The 14,190-nt window shown below is 53.6% G+C and overlaps 1 protein-coding gene across 3 annotated transcripts; it reads right to left on the reverse strand.

The window, feature by feature from the left end:
- Window positions 1-3,760: 3,760 nt before the first annotated feature.
- On the reverse strand, window positions 3,761-14,190 carry POP4 (POP4 homolog, ribonuclease P/MRP subunit). Of its 3 annotated transcripts, XM_051833403.2 has the most exons (8): window positions 13,940-14,162; window positions 13,543-13,670; window positions 11,619-11,671; window positions 9,501-9,724; window positions 8,094-8,171; window positions 7,857-7,918; window positions 6,196-6,297; window positions 3,761-4,238 (listed from the first exon to the last, which is right to left on the reverse strand). In XM_051833403.2, exons 4-8 carry the CDS (start codon window positions 9,659-9,661, stop codon window positions 4,102-4,104), a joined length of 540 nt encoding a protein of 179 aa, XP_051689363.2. In that variant the 5' UTR covers window positions 9,662-9,724; window positions 11,619-11,671; window positions 13,543-13,670; window positions 13,940-14,162; the 3' UTR covers window positions 3,761-4,101. The 3 variants fall into 3 exon arrangements, with proteins under 3 accessions (XP_051689363.2, XP_002721189.2, XP_051689364.2); XM_002721143.5 differs by lacking the exon at window positions 13,543-13,670 and having other exon boundaries at window positions 13,940-14,190; XM_051833404.2 differs by lacking the exons at window positions 13,543-13,670; window positions 13,940-14,162 and adding an exon at window positions 12,403-13,511.

A 14,190-nucleotide genomic window follows, 5' to 3' on the forward strand; every position in this document is an offset into this window, starting at 1 on the left:
CTGAGGGGCCCCTCAGTGGACGGCTGCTCTGACATTCCTGTGTTCAGCCTGTCTCTGCCTGTCTACTTAGCACTGTTCGTCCTTCACAGCTCAGGAAAAATTAGCAAGAACGTTAGTGACTCTGATTTTAATTTGTCTAGCACTCTTGTTAATGATGTCTATTTAAGACATCCATTAAAGGCCCATGAGGTTAATTAAATGGACAATTCCAATACGGTTCTATTAGAACCCCCTCTATTAAATTAATATTATAGACATTTAACAGATGTCTTAATTAGGCATTATAGCTAAGCAATGCAAACTAAATTAAAGCTAAAGCCATTGTCCAGAAAGAGGCTTTTAGCCATAATTTATAGCTTTTCGGAGGAATGTTCATGTTTACTCTTTAGAACCTGAGAGATCGCTTGTTTGATGATCTTTTCCAGTATCCAGAAAGTGCTGGCCCCACAGTCTGCAATCTTAAATCGCAGCCCAGATGTCAGAGCTGGAAGAGACTTTAGGCACCATCTGGAGTCCACCATCCTCAAACATCGGTGATGGCAGGAAGCAGCTGGGGTCTTGATAAACACGCAGCTCTCCGGGTCCCACCCCGGGAGCTGGCTGCTTTGGACTCGAAGCCTGCTGACTCCGATGCAGGAAGCTTCAGGACGGCATTCCAGGAGAACTGGACCTAGTCACAAGGCCCCACTTGATGGATGGTGACACCGAGGCCCGGGACCTCAGGACTGGGTGTAGTATCAGTGGAATCTGACACCCTGCCCCGTGGGTTAGAACTTTTCTCACAGTTCCTGCCATCTCTCCCCTTCTACTACATTGGGCAGAACCTTAGGCAATGTCCTGTGGGCTGGAGCCTGGCTCGGTGCCCTGTGGGCAGGCCCTCCCAAGCCCTCTGGATTTTCAGGGTGGCTCTGCAGGCCCCTGCCTTGAGCACTGATGCGACCATGCCCTCACAGCTCCACAGCCGTCCTCCCAGGAGCCTCCTCTGCTTGCTCTGCCCACCTGTGTGCACACTCATTCCCCCAACAGACTGGCCCTATGCCGGGGGAGGGTGGAAAGTGTGCCTGTCTGCGAAGATGAAGGGAAATCTAGCAACCCTGGCGGGAGCAGCCCTGAACCCTAGACACCTGCGTGACCAGGTCATGGAATCTGGGTGAGCGGAGCTCAGGGTCCAGCAAGGACCAGGTGAACTGCACCACAGGACGGGTACTGGTGCCGTCCTGTGAGGCTTCCTGGCTGCTCCGGACCGAACTGGGTCTTTACGGAGATAATTAAAGTTAAAGAGGTCATAGGGTGGGGCCTTGATCCCACAGGACTAGGGTGCTTTTAAGCAGAGGGGGAGACACCAGAGCTCGCGCTCATGCAGAGCAAAGGCTGTGTGCGGACAGTGAGAAAGTGGCGTCTGCAGGCCAGAAGCAAGACCTCACTAGAAACCAACCTCCCAACCTGGGAGGAACAAATCATTCCAGATGCCCGTCTGTGGCGTTTATTTTACGGTGGCCAAGCAGACTGCTAACGGCCACGACCCACGCCGCCCTCCCTCTCCTCTCCAGGTGCTTCTCCTCTCGCAGAGGGGCTGCGGCCTAGCCTCTGTGGCCTGCTCTGCAGCCGAGTCCTCCACGCACAGAAGTCCTGCGGAACTGCAAAGGGCCTAGGCCAACGCCTTCCTGTGTCCCGTCCTGAGGTGCTCACCACTCCTCTCCTTGGGCCTTGACAGCACCTTCTCTGGGCGTTCACAGGAGGCAGACGGGCTTCATCTCACATGGGCCTACATGCCCAAGGCCTCAGCTCCAATAGGGTCCTATTTCTTGGGCAGTGAGGGTGGGTGAGATTGGATACATTACCGTACATGATATGCCCCACGGGGCTGGCATTGTGGCACAGTGGAGGAGTAAGCTGCTCCTCGCAACATCAGCATCCCACATCAGAACACCTGTCTGAATCCTGGCTGCTCCACTTCCTGCTAATGCGCCGGGGAAATCAGATGTCCCAAGTGCTTGGGTCCCTGCCACCTATGTGGGAAACCTGGATGGAGTTCCAGGCTTTTGGCCTGGCTCACCCCTGACCTTTGAGGCCATTTGGGAAGTGAAACAGCAGATGGAAGATCTCTCTCTCTTCCTTTTTGTCAATGTGCTTTCCAAATAAAACAACACACATAAGCCATGTGCTGCAGCTCAGGGAGGGGAGCAGGCCAGCTGGGGCCTTGCTCTGTGCAGCAGTTAGCACACCTCCGTCAGGCAAGGCGCTCTGCCTGGCCTGGACCCTTTCCCCTCCTCTGCACAGGACCCAGAGGCCAGGAGACCTTGGGGACAGGTGTGCCACAGGAGCAGCAGCAGCTTTGTGGCAGGTGGGCGTTCTCACCAAGCCCCGTAGGGAGGGACAAGTCTACACATGAATCAGTGCTCACACGGAAACCTGAGTCTCCACCAAATCAGAAACAGAACCTGAGTCTCCACCAAATCAGAAACAGATTTCATGTGGCAAGTGGTACCAACAACTTTTCTGGAACACAACTGTGTATCTACACAATGTGGGGTGCCTGTGACACTGCAGGGGTGGGAGGCAGTGTGGTCTGGGAAGTTACAGCACCTACACTGCTACGAATGGGGCCCACTCAGACGGCTGTGTCCACTGCAGACAGAGACTTCCTCAGCGGGAGACCAGGCGCTAAAGGGACCACACGACGTACTTCACAGCAGTCTGTCCTTCATCCTTGCAAGCACCCTGCTGTTCTGAGCACAGCTCTGAGCCAGACTGTGGGTTCAAATCCCAGTTATTCCCATCAGTCCGTGAAGCTTTGGGCAAGACAGAACTTGGGCGTCTGAGGCTCCCTGTGCCAAAACGTGGAGGGCCACACCCCAGGGAGCAGCTGCTGGACCAGGTGGCACTGAGGCTTAGCTCTCTCTGTACCCTGGGCAGTGGTGCTTGTGCGCTAAGTGGGGTAGCACTGAGCTGCCCGAGACAGGTGGGGAGCAGCAGACACCCCAGAGAGGGAGCAGGGCCAACACTCTGGGTGCAGGCTGAGCCCCTGGAGGTACAGAGGCAGAGCTGGGCCTTCCAGCTCTCCTGCCACAAAGAAGGTCACAGCTCACACTCCCAGTATGAGGAAAAGCACATGAATCCTGACCCTGCGGCTCTCCTAACACCAGACAGTGGAGGCTGCCCCTCCTCCCATTCCAGTCCCCGACCTGTGTTCACTCTGACCCTGCACTGAAGGGCCTCATCTATGGGCCACACGCACATGCTGGCACACAGAACTGTCAGACTGAGGTCACGTCTTTCAGCAGCAAAAGCGCACCAAGACACCACAAGGCGCCTCTGCTGGGGACCGTGGCTTTCCCAGCAGGCTGGACCCTAGAAAGGGCTGCAGTCTCGCCTTCCTGCAGGCAACCCAGCTCTGGGGTCCACCCTGCTGTAGAGTGACAGTGCTGCTGCAGGTTCTACCCTCCTGTACCAGAACCACCACTGAGACGCACAGCCAGGCCTGGCATCCTGCCTGTGTGGCCCATCTCAGCCGGAACTCCTGAGCCCAGAGTCCCTGAACAGCGGCCCCACTCCTGCCCCTGCCCCTTTCCTGAAACAACAGGGTAAACCGCTCACGAGCTGTCAGGGTTTGAAGGAACGCGTCAGTCACGCTGCGCCACTGTGAAACACGGTGCCCTGGGGCAGGTGCTTCCCGAGACAGGTACAAAGTACCACCCAGGTGCGACTTTGGGTACCCCTTTCCTTCCAACCTGGCATCCAGAACAGCAGGGAGACTTCCTCCACTTACAGCCTGTTTATGGCAACACGTGATCTTCATTATGATATGAACAATTGAGTCTTTGGAAAACACAGGGAAGAGTGAGAAAGACAGACCCAAAGAATCCCACACTTCCAGTCAACCAGTCTTCTCTCACCACAGGTAACGCAGAATTGAGACCACCTGGAAACATCAGTTCTTCTGTTCCCTGCCCTCTTCCCTGCGTACCTTGTGCGGCGTCCCTTGCTCTTTAATTAAATGTCCTTAACTCAGATTTGCACTGGCTGGAGGTCAAGAACCAGAATATTTGGGTGTTTTCCAACTCCAGCCGTCATAAACAACTGCCTTGGGTAGCAAAGGGTTCACAGGTCAATGGTCCCCTTTGCCTTGAACTTCTTTGCAGACCGTTCACTTGATCGCAGCTGGAACTTGCTGCCATAAATGTAGGAAATAAAGCCATCTATTTCCACAGTGAACACACAGTTTAGCTTGGGGATCACTGGAAAAAAAAGCAAGAAGAAAAAATGAGGGACAAAATCCTGGTTACATTTACGTAGAATATGCAAATACTTCAAAAAATACATGGAAAAATGGAATTAAAAGAGAATGTGGGGCTGGCGCCGCAGCTCACTTGGTTAATCCTCCGCCTGTGGCACTGGCATCTCATATGAGTTCTAGTCCTGTTTGCTCCTCTTCCAGTCCAGCTCTCTGCTGTGGCCTGGGAAGGCAGTAGAGGATGGCCCAAGTGCTTGGGCCCTACACCCACATGGGAGACCAGAAGAAGCACTGGCTCCTGGCTTCGGATCAGTGCAGTGCCGGCCTTAGCGGCCATTTAGGGGGTGAACCAATGGAAGGAAGACCTGTCTCTCTCTCCATCTATAATAATCTGTCTCTCTCTGTCTATAACTCTACCAGTCAAAAAAAAAAAAAAAAAAAAAGAAGAAGAAGAACATATGTGTGGGGGCCAGTGCTGTGGCGTAGTGGGTAAAGCTGCTGCCTGCAATGTCAGCATCCCATATGGGCGCTAGCTTGTGTCCCAGCTGCTCCACTTCCAATCCAGTTCCCTGCTAATGGCCTGGGAATACAGCAGAGGATGGCCCAAATGCTTGGAGCCCTGCACACACATGAGAGACCAGGAAGAAGTTCCTGGCTTCTAAATTTGGCCTGGCCCAGAGCTGGCTGTTGTGGCCATCTGAAGAATGAATCAGTAGATGGAAGATCTGTCTATCTCTCCCAGTCTCTCCATAGCACTAACTTTCAAATAAAAAAGTACATCTTAAAAAAAAGAAAAAGAGAAAGGATCTCGTGTGGGCATTTGGTGCCGTGGGTAAGATGCCATTCCTGGCTCCTACAGTCCATACTGAAATGCCTGGGTTTAAGTCCTGGCTCTGCTTCTGATCCAGATTCCTGTTGCTGCGCATCATGGAAGGCAATGGTGATGGCTCAAGTACCTGGGCCCTGCTCACCCAAGTGAGAGAGCCAGACTGGGTTCCAGGATCCTGGCTTGGCCTGGCCCAGCCTCAGCTATTGTGGTCATTTAGGGAGTGAACCAGTGGAGGGAGAATCTCTCTTGTTCTTTCAAGTAAAGTGAAAATTAAAAAAAAAAAAAGATACTGTGTACTTTCCATGAACTTTCTGAAAATTCTTTGTATTAGTCATAAAACACCTGCATCACAAAGAGCAAGCTATTAGGAATCGAGGAAATCCAAAGGTAGCAACCAAGGACCGTATGTGATTATTCATATTTTAAATATAACTCAACACCTAGTTTTCAGGGTCAAAGGCTACGGATCAAACTCTCAGCACCAGAACTTCCCAGAAGGTCTGCCGCAAACAGGTTTTGCTGCGTAACTTTCAGCTGAGCTCTTGGCCTAGGCTCCGCAGTGGGGGAGGGAGGGGGGACTCTGACACCACTTGCTGAAGTAGAACATGCAGGGAAAAGGATAGGAGTGGTAAAAAACTCACACCCAAAAACTAAAGCCACAAAACTTTGCCTCCACTGTGAACGTCTCTGGACTTGTGCAGCAGTCCCAGGAGTCCCAACATGTCTGCTAGAGCACGGCTGGCCACCAGCGGAACCCGAAGTGTCACCACCACAGCACAGCTGGTGGGACTGATGGCCAGGCGCTGCCTTGCCTTCCTCCCTGACTCTCCTCTGGAGGCAGCAGGCGTGGGCCCGGGGAGGCCCCAGACACACCCAGGTCTCCCGAGGCACAGCCAAGCAGCTCTTTCTTCCCCTTGGCCCACCCTGGCTGGGACCACTGGCCCCGCTCACCAATGCCTCCAGGGAAAGCCTGGACACTGAGGGACCTTGCAGGCTGCGACGTGTGCTCAGTAAGCATCAGCAGTCTGTGCTCACTCAGGAAGCCAAACCTAATTCTTGGAGGCTCCAGGGAAGGGTAAAAGCAGCAGCTGGGGAGGTCACAGCCCCAAATGCCTTGAGACACGGTTCCTACCTTTCAGGCGATCTTCTTTGGTGATAATTTTGAAAACGTGCTTTGTTTCCTGTAGAAGGATTCCTGTGACACCCACATACGAGGGGCATTTGGATTTTGTGACTGAAAGCAAAAAAGCAGTGGAAGTCTCAGATCTCTGTAATGCTGGGGGGGGGGGGGGTGTCTCAGGGTTCAGGGTGCTGGTCCCACCCTCCCAGTTACCAGAGGAAGAAAGGGAGCACCCAGAGGGTGGAGGCTCCCTAGCTGGGTGAGAACCCAGCTTCCCAATCCCCTGCTCAGTGCTCTGCATCCCTGGGCTGTCCTGACTTGGGCTTCTGGGACCACAGCCTCAGGGCTCTGGGAAGGATTCTGGACCCTAGAGGTCAGCCGAGTGCCCAGCACCCCCAAGGCCCAGTCTGGTTGCCTGGAAGGACACGAGTCTCACTTGTAGGGTCTAAATGAGCATCTGTCCATCACACACTCCCCAGCCCTGCTGCAGAGCTGCCCAGCAGTGAGTGATGTGAGGCAGGCCCTACAACAGGCAGCAGGCCCCTGGCCTCTATGTAGTCAAGAGACATTCCCTAACCACCTTCCAGTGCTGGCACCGTCCTAGGTAGGTGCTGGGGCCATAGCACTGACCAAGGTGGCCCAGGATCCTGTTGTCACGGAGCTGATGTTCTAATGGGGGCAGAGAGGGCTGTGCGGCAAAGCAGTTACATTTTCTGACAGTTATGTGCTGAGAAGAAAACTGGAACAGGTTAATGAGCACGGAGGGGCTGCCTTTCGGACAGGCCCTTAGGAAAAGCAGCGCCTGAGAGGAAGGAATTGGCGGAGGGAGGGGGCACACACAAAGGCCCCAGGCAGGTCCAGCCTGATGTGGGAAGCAGGGAGCAAGGCCAGTGTGGTTGGCCTTCTGGCCATGGCTCTGGAGGGGCCTCTTAGACCACACGAAGCAGCTTGAATTTCACACAAGGGGCAGCTGTCAGGAAGTTTAAAGCAAGGAAGGGGCATGATCTGATTTCTGTTACAAAGCCTTCTCTCCGGCTGGGTGAAAGGGAGAGGAACAGTGTGTCAGCCAGGGCAGGGCTGGGGGCTGCTGAAGGCATCCCGAGGTGGCAGTAGTTTGGGTTCAGGTGCTAGGATGTGCTGCTGGATTGGAGCTGGGGGTCAGGAAAGGAGAAAGCTTCACACTTCCCAGGCTGTGGCCCTGACCCCCGGGTAAAGAGTGGCAACCTCCAAGGGAGGTGGGAAAGCTGGGGTGGGGGGCTCCATTTGAGGAGAGTCTGGGAAAGTCTGCGATGCCTCCTGGACATCTCTGAGGCATTGACGTGGATGAGGCTGCAGTCTGCACTGCAGATCTCAACACGGGAGCTGTCAGTCACAGCTGACATGTGAAGCCACAGCACCGGATGAAAGGGACCCTATGTTCAAGATTCCAGGCCATGGGGGAGTGCCAGCAGCCGCTGGGCTGTGTGGGATCCACCAGGAGTTTGTGTGGAGAAGGCACAGAGAGACCGTTCACAGCCGCCCAACAAGGAGCCAGCCTGGCTACGGGAGCCCCCACTGCTGCAGACGTGGAGACATCTCAAGGAACCCGTGTGGCGAGGAACATGTCTTACGCTGCAGCACCAGCGAGTGACAGCGTGAGCATCTGGGTGGCCATGTGCTCTTAGACAAATTACCTGAAATAATAGCTCCATGAAGATCTGCCTTTAACAGCTTGGCTTGAATCATCTGGGGCTGCCTATGAAGTAAACAGAAGCCCTTAATTTATACCATGATAAGGAGTCTGAAAGAAGCAAACGGGTCTACAAACTTCTGCAGCCAGGCATGAGACAGCTGGTTCCCAAGGCTGCATTTATAAGGATCTAAGACTTGGGATGTACCCCAAAGGGCAAGGCTTCAGAAATGCAACTCACGTGTCTGGCTTAAGACCATTGCACAGGTCCCGGATGTACTGTTTCCAGAGCTCGTGTAGAGGGAGAAAAAGACTGTACCTATGATAAAGCCAGAAACAGGCAAGGAGTTAGGCATCCTGGACTTGGGATTTCAACACCCAAGCAACACAGAGCTGGGCAACAACACAGGGATCTGGGATCATCCGAGACCGGGTGCCAATCATAGCCCCACTACTGAGGATCTGACTAAACCCAGCAGCTTCACTCTGGGACCTATTTCTTTACTGCCAGAATTTCTTGAGGCTAAGTCTCCACTAATGAGGAAAGGAAGGAGTGGTTCTTTGCCCCTCCATCCTTCCTAAGGGCTGGATGCAGCCACGATGGCTGGAGCTCAAGCAGAAACCTTAGCCCATGAGGAACATAAAAGGTGGTAGCTCCTGGGTCCCTGATGGCTGTGGGTCTGCCCGCCACCCCAGCCCAGGGTAGGGTCCACCTGAACTTCTCATCATGAGAGAGAAATACAGTTCAGTCATGATGAGGTTTTCTGTTACATGAACCTGAACTTGTAACTCCTCAATTAGCAGGAGCTGCTGGTTGTCATGCAGGTCTTCCTGTTTGGTAACAGGTCTGTCTGGAAGCTGAGTGAGCGAGTGGTGGGGGAAGGGGAGGGAGCAGGTGGGAGGGCCCCAAAGGCCTTCCTCCAGGGCTGCAGCTTGTCTTCTGGGGAGCCTGTTTATCTGCAGCCGAGAACCACAGCTCAAACTCAAAGTGAGCTTTCGGTGTGAGGACACCAGTGAGGCAGACACAGGGCAGGTGGCAGCAACTCCTCCACCCAGAGCCCAGCTTATTTTGAGAGAGAGGTCATGGGCAAAGTGACAAATGCGGATGGTTTCCTGGGAATGTGGGAGGCCGCCTGGCTTTACAGCGCTCAGCAAAACCTACACACAGTCCCAGGACATGCAGACTCAGACCCGTCACCCAGGAGAGGCAGGGGTGGGCCAGGGCGAAGAATACAGGGGCCAGCCCTTGCAGAAACTTCCCAAGTGCGTAGGCAGCATCTTTTTCTGGCAATAAAATGCCAGTGGGTGATTCTGTCCAGCGCTATTAAAAGCTCCTAAGAGTTGTATATTAAGAAATATCAGTTCCTCTTTTCTAAGAAAGCCGAGAGACAAACAGCCTGTTGCCACAGGCAACAGACTCACTTATGGTACTGGTGTATTAGTTATGGCTAGGACAGAAGCCAAACAATAAGCTCTCCGATCTCACCATGCCTTGCAAGGAAGTCAAACCCAAACACGTTTCAAATTGGTAAAGGAAGACTGCCCCCTTGTGGCAGAAGACAGACAGGTTGCCTAAGCACTAAGTGGGCTCCCCTACCGCACTCTGGGCCCAGCAGGGTGGGCACAGCGGGCAGAAAGCCGGGCTCACCTCTGCTGCTCGGGTTTGATGTCAAAGAGCCGCAGATCCCTCCTCTGCTTGGCAGACAGGCCTTTGGGCTTCTTCTTCTTCTCCTTTGGTTTTCGGCGGGTGAAGTACTCCAGGACCACAGCTTTGCGGTGCAGCTGGTTCTCTCGGGCCTCCTGGCTCATGTGGGGCGTGCTCCGCTTCAGGAAGGCCTTCACGAAGGCCTCAGCCCGCTGGGCTCCCAGGTGCTGCTTGGACATGGATATGAGGCAGTCTGGTGCCCTCTGCTCCGGTGTGGGCAGCCCAGGGCCCCGGGCACTCCCACCCACCACTCCCAAGCCGCTGCACAGCAGATGGGCTGCCTGAGCTGACCCATCTGTCTATCCACTAAAGCTCACACAACCTCTCCTCTGCCAAGTGTTTGCCGCCCACAGCTGTCAAGATGTGAAAGTCACTCTCTATGCTTACTCGTGAGTTTGTCACACACAACAGCCATCGCAAACACCGACTTCTTGTCTTGCTCGTCTGAGGGTATGCTGGGGACGATAAAAGTCCTTTACATTGTAGGCCGGCGCCGTGGCTCACTAGGCTAATCCTCCGCCTTGTGGCGCCGGCACACCGGGTTCTAGTCCCGGTCGGGGCGCCGGATTCTGTCCCAGTTGCCCCTCTTCCAGGCCAGCTCTCTGCTGTGGCCCGGGAAGGCAGTGGAGGATGGCCCAGGTCCTTGGGCCCTGCACCCCATGGGAGACCAGGAGAAGCACCTGGCTCCTGCCATCGGCTCAGCACGGTGCGCCGGCCGCAGAGTGCCGGCCGCGGCAGCCATTGGAGGGTGAACCAACGGCAAAAGGAAAGGAAGACCTTTTTCTCTGTCTCTCTCTCTCACTGTCCACTCTGCCTGTCAAAAAAAAAAACAAAAAAAAAGTCCTTTACATTGGGAAGACGACTTCTGCCACTGCTGGTGGGGAGGGGAGCTGGCGAAATACATGACAAATGTATTTAATCAGACATGAGCACCTGAAGGTGGGCTCAGAGTAACACCCAGCCACGGCCGTGAGGGACGTGACACTTAACATCAGGGAAGCAGCAGAACCCGGTGCTCCAGACCGGGCCAAGCTCAGAGGGTGGGGCGCCCGTCACAGCCCACTCTCCTTGGGTTTCCAGCCCCGTGGCTACGGCTCAGCTCCACTCCGAGAGGTTGCTCCTGCACTGCTCAGAAAAAGGAAGCGTCAAGTGCACCCCCTGTACGCACAGCAGAGCTGACTTACCGTGAACGGGCACAGGCTCTGAGAGGCCTTCTGGGCAAAGTAACTGGCACAACTGAGTGACTCCTGAAAAGCCCCAGGCACTGCGACCTCTCCAGCCAGAGTTCCAGCAATCTGCTGCTTACTCGGCAGTGGCGCCCTGGCCGGAGCTCTCCACAGAGGTCCTGCCTCCTGGATGGGCCCTGTCCTGGGCCCTGTTCACATCAGCCAAGCTGTCCACGTGGAGACTTTGGTTAGCCCACGGACTGAGACTTAATCTGTCAATAGTGATCGAGCCCTCCCTCCAAGGGAGAGAAACCGGCACACAGTATGGATGGCAGGAACTGGATCTGTTTGTTTTGAATCTTTGGATGTTAACTACAAAGTACTGCATTACCAACATTATTACTATGAGGACAGAAATTTGACTCTTTTCAACACATAAGGATACCCTCTCTCACGGAGAAGAATAAAGGCCTGCCAGTCTTTCAGAATCTTGACTTCAAGCCGTGGGTGGAGCTTCTGTGCAGCTGACAAAGCGTGTCGGAGCATCAGGATATAAGCTCCAAGTTTCACTTAGGGAATACGATTTGCAAGCCTTCCTAAGAAGGGAAGGGGGGCACAAAACAAGGTCACACAATGGGGCTCAGCAGGGCAGGTCTTACGTGGGCACGGCCCGGTACCCCCCAAACAGTGGGAGGCGACACAGACCAAGAAGCCCCAGTTTATGAAACCTGACTCTGGCACAACAGGAAAGGAGGCTGGCGAGTGGACCAGGCCATCAGAACAACAGAGCTTGGCCAAGCCTTGGATATCTCCTGGAAAGATGAGGCGTAGGATGTGAACCAGGGTTAGAGGTTACCTCCTACAGTGCTCCCAGGCCGACTGCCAAAAACTGTACCTGAACATCCGATTCTTCTTCCTCTTTCTGAGATAAGCCATGGTAGATCACACCTGCAGGATTAAAGAAAAAGAAGAAGGAACGATAAACTCCTTTTGGGTATGGCTGTGAGATCCAAGGCCTTTAAGCGCAAATAGCTACGCTTATTCAGAAGCAGGAGATGGGGTCAGCACAAAGAGCAAAGCACCAAAGCTTTCTTGGATTCCCCTTGTGCCCTATGCCACATCTATCCTGGAAGACCCAAGGTCGTGTTTAAAAAGAGTGCCTCTCAGGGGCCGGCACACACAAAGCTACTACCTGCGATGCCAGCATCCTGTATGGGCACTGGTTCTCATCCCAGCTGCTCCACCTCCAACCCAGCTCCCTGCTGATGGCCTAGGAAAAGCAGAAGATGGCCCAAGTGTTTGGACCCGGGCCACCCATGTGGGAGACCTGAATGGAGCTCCTGACTCTTGGCTTTGGTCTGGATCAGCCCTGGCTGTTGTGACCATCTGGGGAGTGAATTGGGATGGAAGATCTACTTCTCTGTCTTTCCCTCTCTGTATCCTCTCAAATAAAAAACAAAAAACACACCTCTCAAACTTTAAGGGCATAAGAGTCTCCAAGACCTTATTAAAATGTAGATTCTTGGTCTCCATCCCCAAATTCTGCATTTCTAACAAGTCTGAAAATGCTACTGTACTGCAGGTCAGCGGATCACACTTTGAGTCGCACTGGTTTAAAATGCCACAAATCCCACAAACCCGAAGCATGAGCAGTTGCTATGCCTAATGAAGTTACTCACTTAAAATTATGTGATATAGCTGCTGAGGTCACATCTTGGAAATTCTGCATTTCGTTGATTTTAAGATGTTTAAAAATATTTTTCACATTTTAGTATCTATGAAACTGGAATCTACGATTGATGTCGTGAACAGACAAAACATACCAGGTCTTTTTTCAGCCTCAAAACACTGATCAACGTGGTTTCAGTTTCTAAAAACTCCTACACTCCTGTTTCTTACTCAACTTATCTACGAAAGAAAACGACACTGGTGACAGTACAGGCATGAGTGCTAAGAACGAGGCCAGAAAATGTGCATCACACCATAAATCTCACCCTAGTCCTCTCGTGCTGCCCTGCAAGCAAACCAAGGTGCTTCCAAGTTCTATAAAAGTCCGTTTCTTCCTCAGACGCAAGATGGGCATTACAAGCTCTCCGGAGCACAACTTGCAGGGTCTGGACGGCTTACCTGTCACAGCTGTCTAACTTCAGATCTGGAATTCTTTTTTTTTTTTTTTTTTTAAGATTTATTTTATTTATTTGAAAGGCAGAGTTGGAGAGAGAGAGAGAGAGAGAGATCAATCTTCCACTTACTGGTTTACTCCACAAATGGCTGAACCCTTTATGCCACAACGCTGGCCCCCAAATCTGGCACAATACATATCTAACAGTTGTTGAACACTACCTCCCTCCCAGGCATCTGATTAACAGCTACACATATATGACCTCACTATTTACTATACAATCCTTTAAAGTAGGGATTCCTACAGTGCACACGAAGCTCAGCTAACGCTGAGACAGTCTGTTCCCAGGGGCAAGGAGTGGCAGAGACGGAAACCAGGATTCCCATGCAGGAGCTGGCGTGGTGGTGCAGAGTTAAGCAGTCACCTGTGACAGCACCAGCGAGTATCAGAGCGCAGGTTCAAGCTCTGCTCCGCTTTCAATTCAGCTCCTTGCTAATGTGCCTGGGAAAGCAGTGGAGGGTGACCCAAATGCTTGGTGGGGCGCTGCACCCACGTGGGAGACTTGTGTTAAGTTCCTGGCTCCTGGCTGGCCCGGCCTTGGCCACTGGGGCCATGTGCGGAGTGAACCAGGGGATGGAAGCTCGCTCTCTCCTACTCTGCCTTTCAGATCTTTTTTTTTTTTCCTTTAAATCCTCACCCAAGGTGGTGTCTAGGCTCAGCTCTCCTGTAGGTCCTAAGGCACCGGGGTGGTAATATCACTCCAGGAGCCCCCAGCGCGGTACAGCAGACAGGTTGCAGGGAGGGGCAGGACGCGGCCACAGTCACCTGGGGAGGTGGGGCTGGCTCAGTCGGGCCCTCTTGCAGCACCACGCACCAGCGGGCGGCCCGGGGAAAGCCTGCCTCCAGCCCGAGACTCCCCCCCACCCCCACCCCCACCCCCAAGCTGACCGCACTCTGCGCCTCGCCTTCTCTTATAAGAAGGTGGGCAGTTTCCGTGGCTGTTTTATTTGTGCTCTGCAGCCGCAGGCAGAACAAGTCCCCAACCCTTCACCAACCCCGACCTAGGGCAACTTCACGGCCCTTAACTCACTTACTCTTCATTCTGGGGCCCCTTCCGGTGCGCTCTGATGACGTGTCTTTCAGGCGTCACGCACGTTTTCGCTTTCTCTGCGTTTAGCCGCTCTTCTTCACCACAGCCTCTCTCGTGGAAGTCTCTGGTGGAATGATTCCTTGCACCCAAGCCTGAGCAACCCGAGCGACGAAACGACTTCTCAGCTTCTACAGGCAGCTGAGGTCTGCGCTCGGAAATGGCGCCTCACGTGACGTCACCGACGCGCGCCTACCT

This window comes from Oryctolagus cuniculus, chromosome 18 (assembly GCF_964237555.1).
Source record: "Oryctolagus cuniculus chromosome 18, mOryCun1.1, whole genome shotgun sequence".
NCBI lineage: Eukaryota > Metazoa > Chordata > Mammalia > Lagomorpha > Leporidae > Oryctolagus > Oryctolagus cuniculus.

Bases quoted from the DNA above. Each gene is read 5' to 3' on its own strand.
- POP4 (XM_002721143.5), bottom strand. The intron at 7,919-8,093 runs GTGAGTTGCATT...TTTACTTCATAG, and splicing joins AATGGTCTTAAGCCAGACAC to GCAGCCCCAGATGATTCAAG. The intron at 4,239-6,195 runs GTAGGAACCGTG...TTTTTTTTCCAG, and splicing joins CAAAGAAGATCGCCTGAAAG to TGATCCCCAAGCTAAACTGT.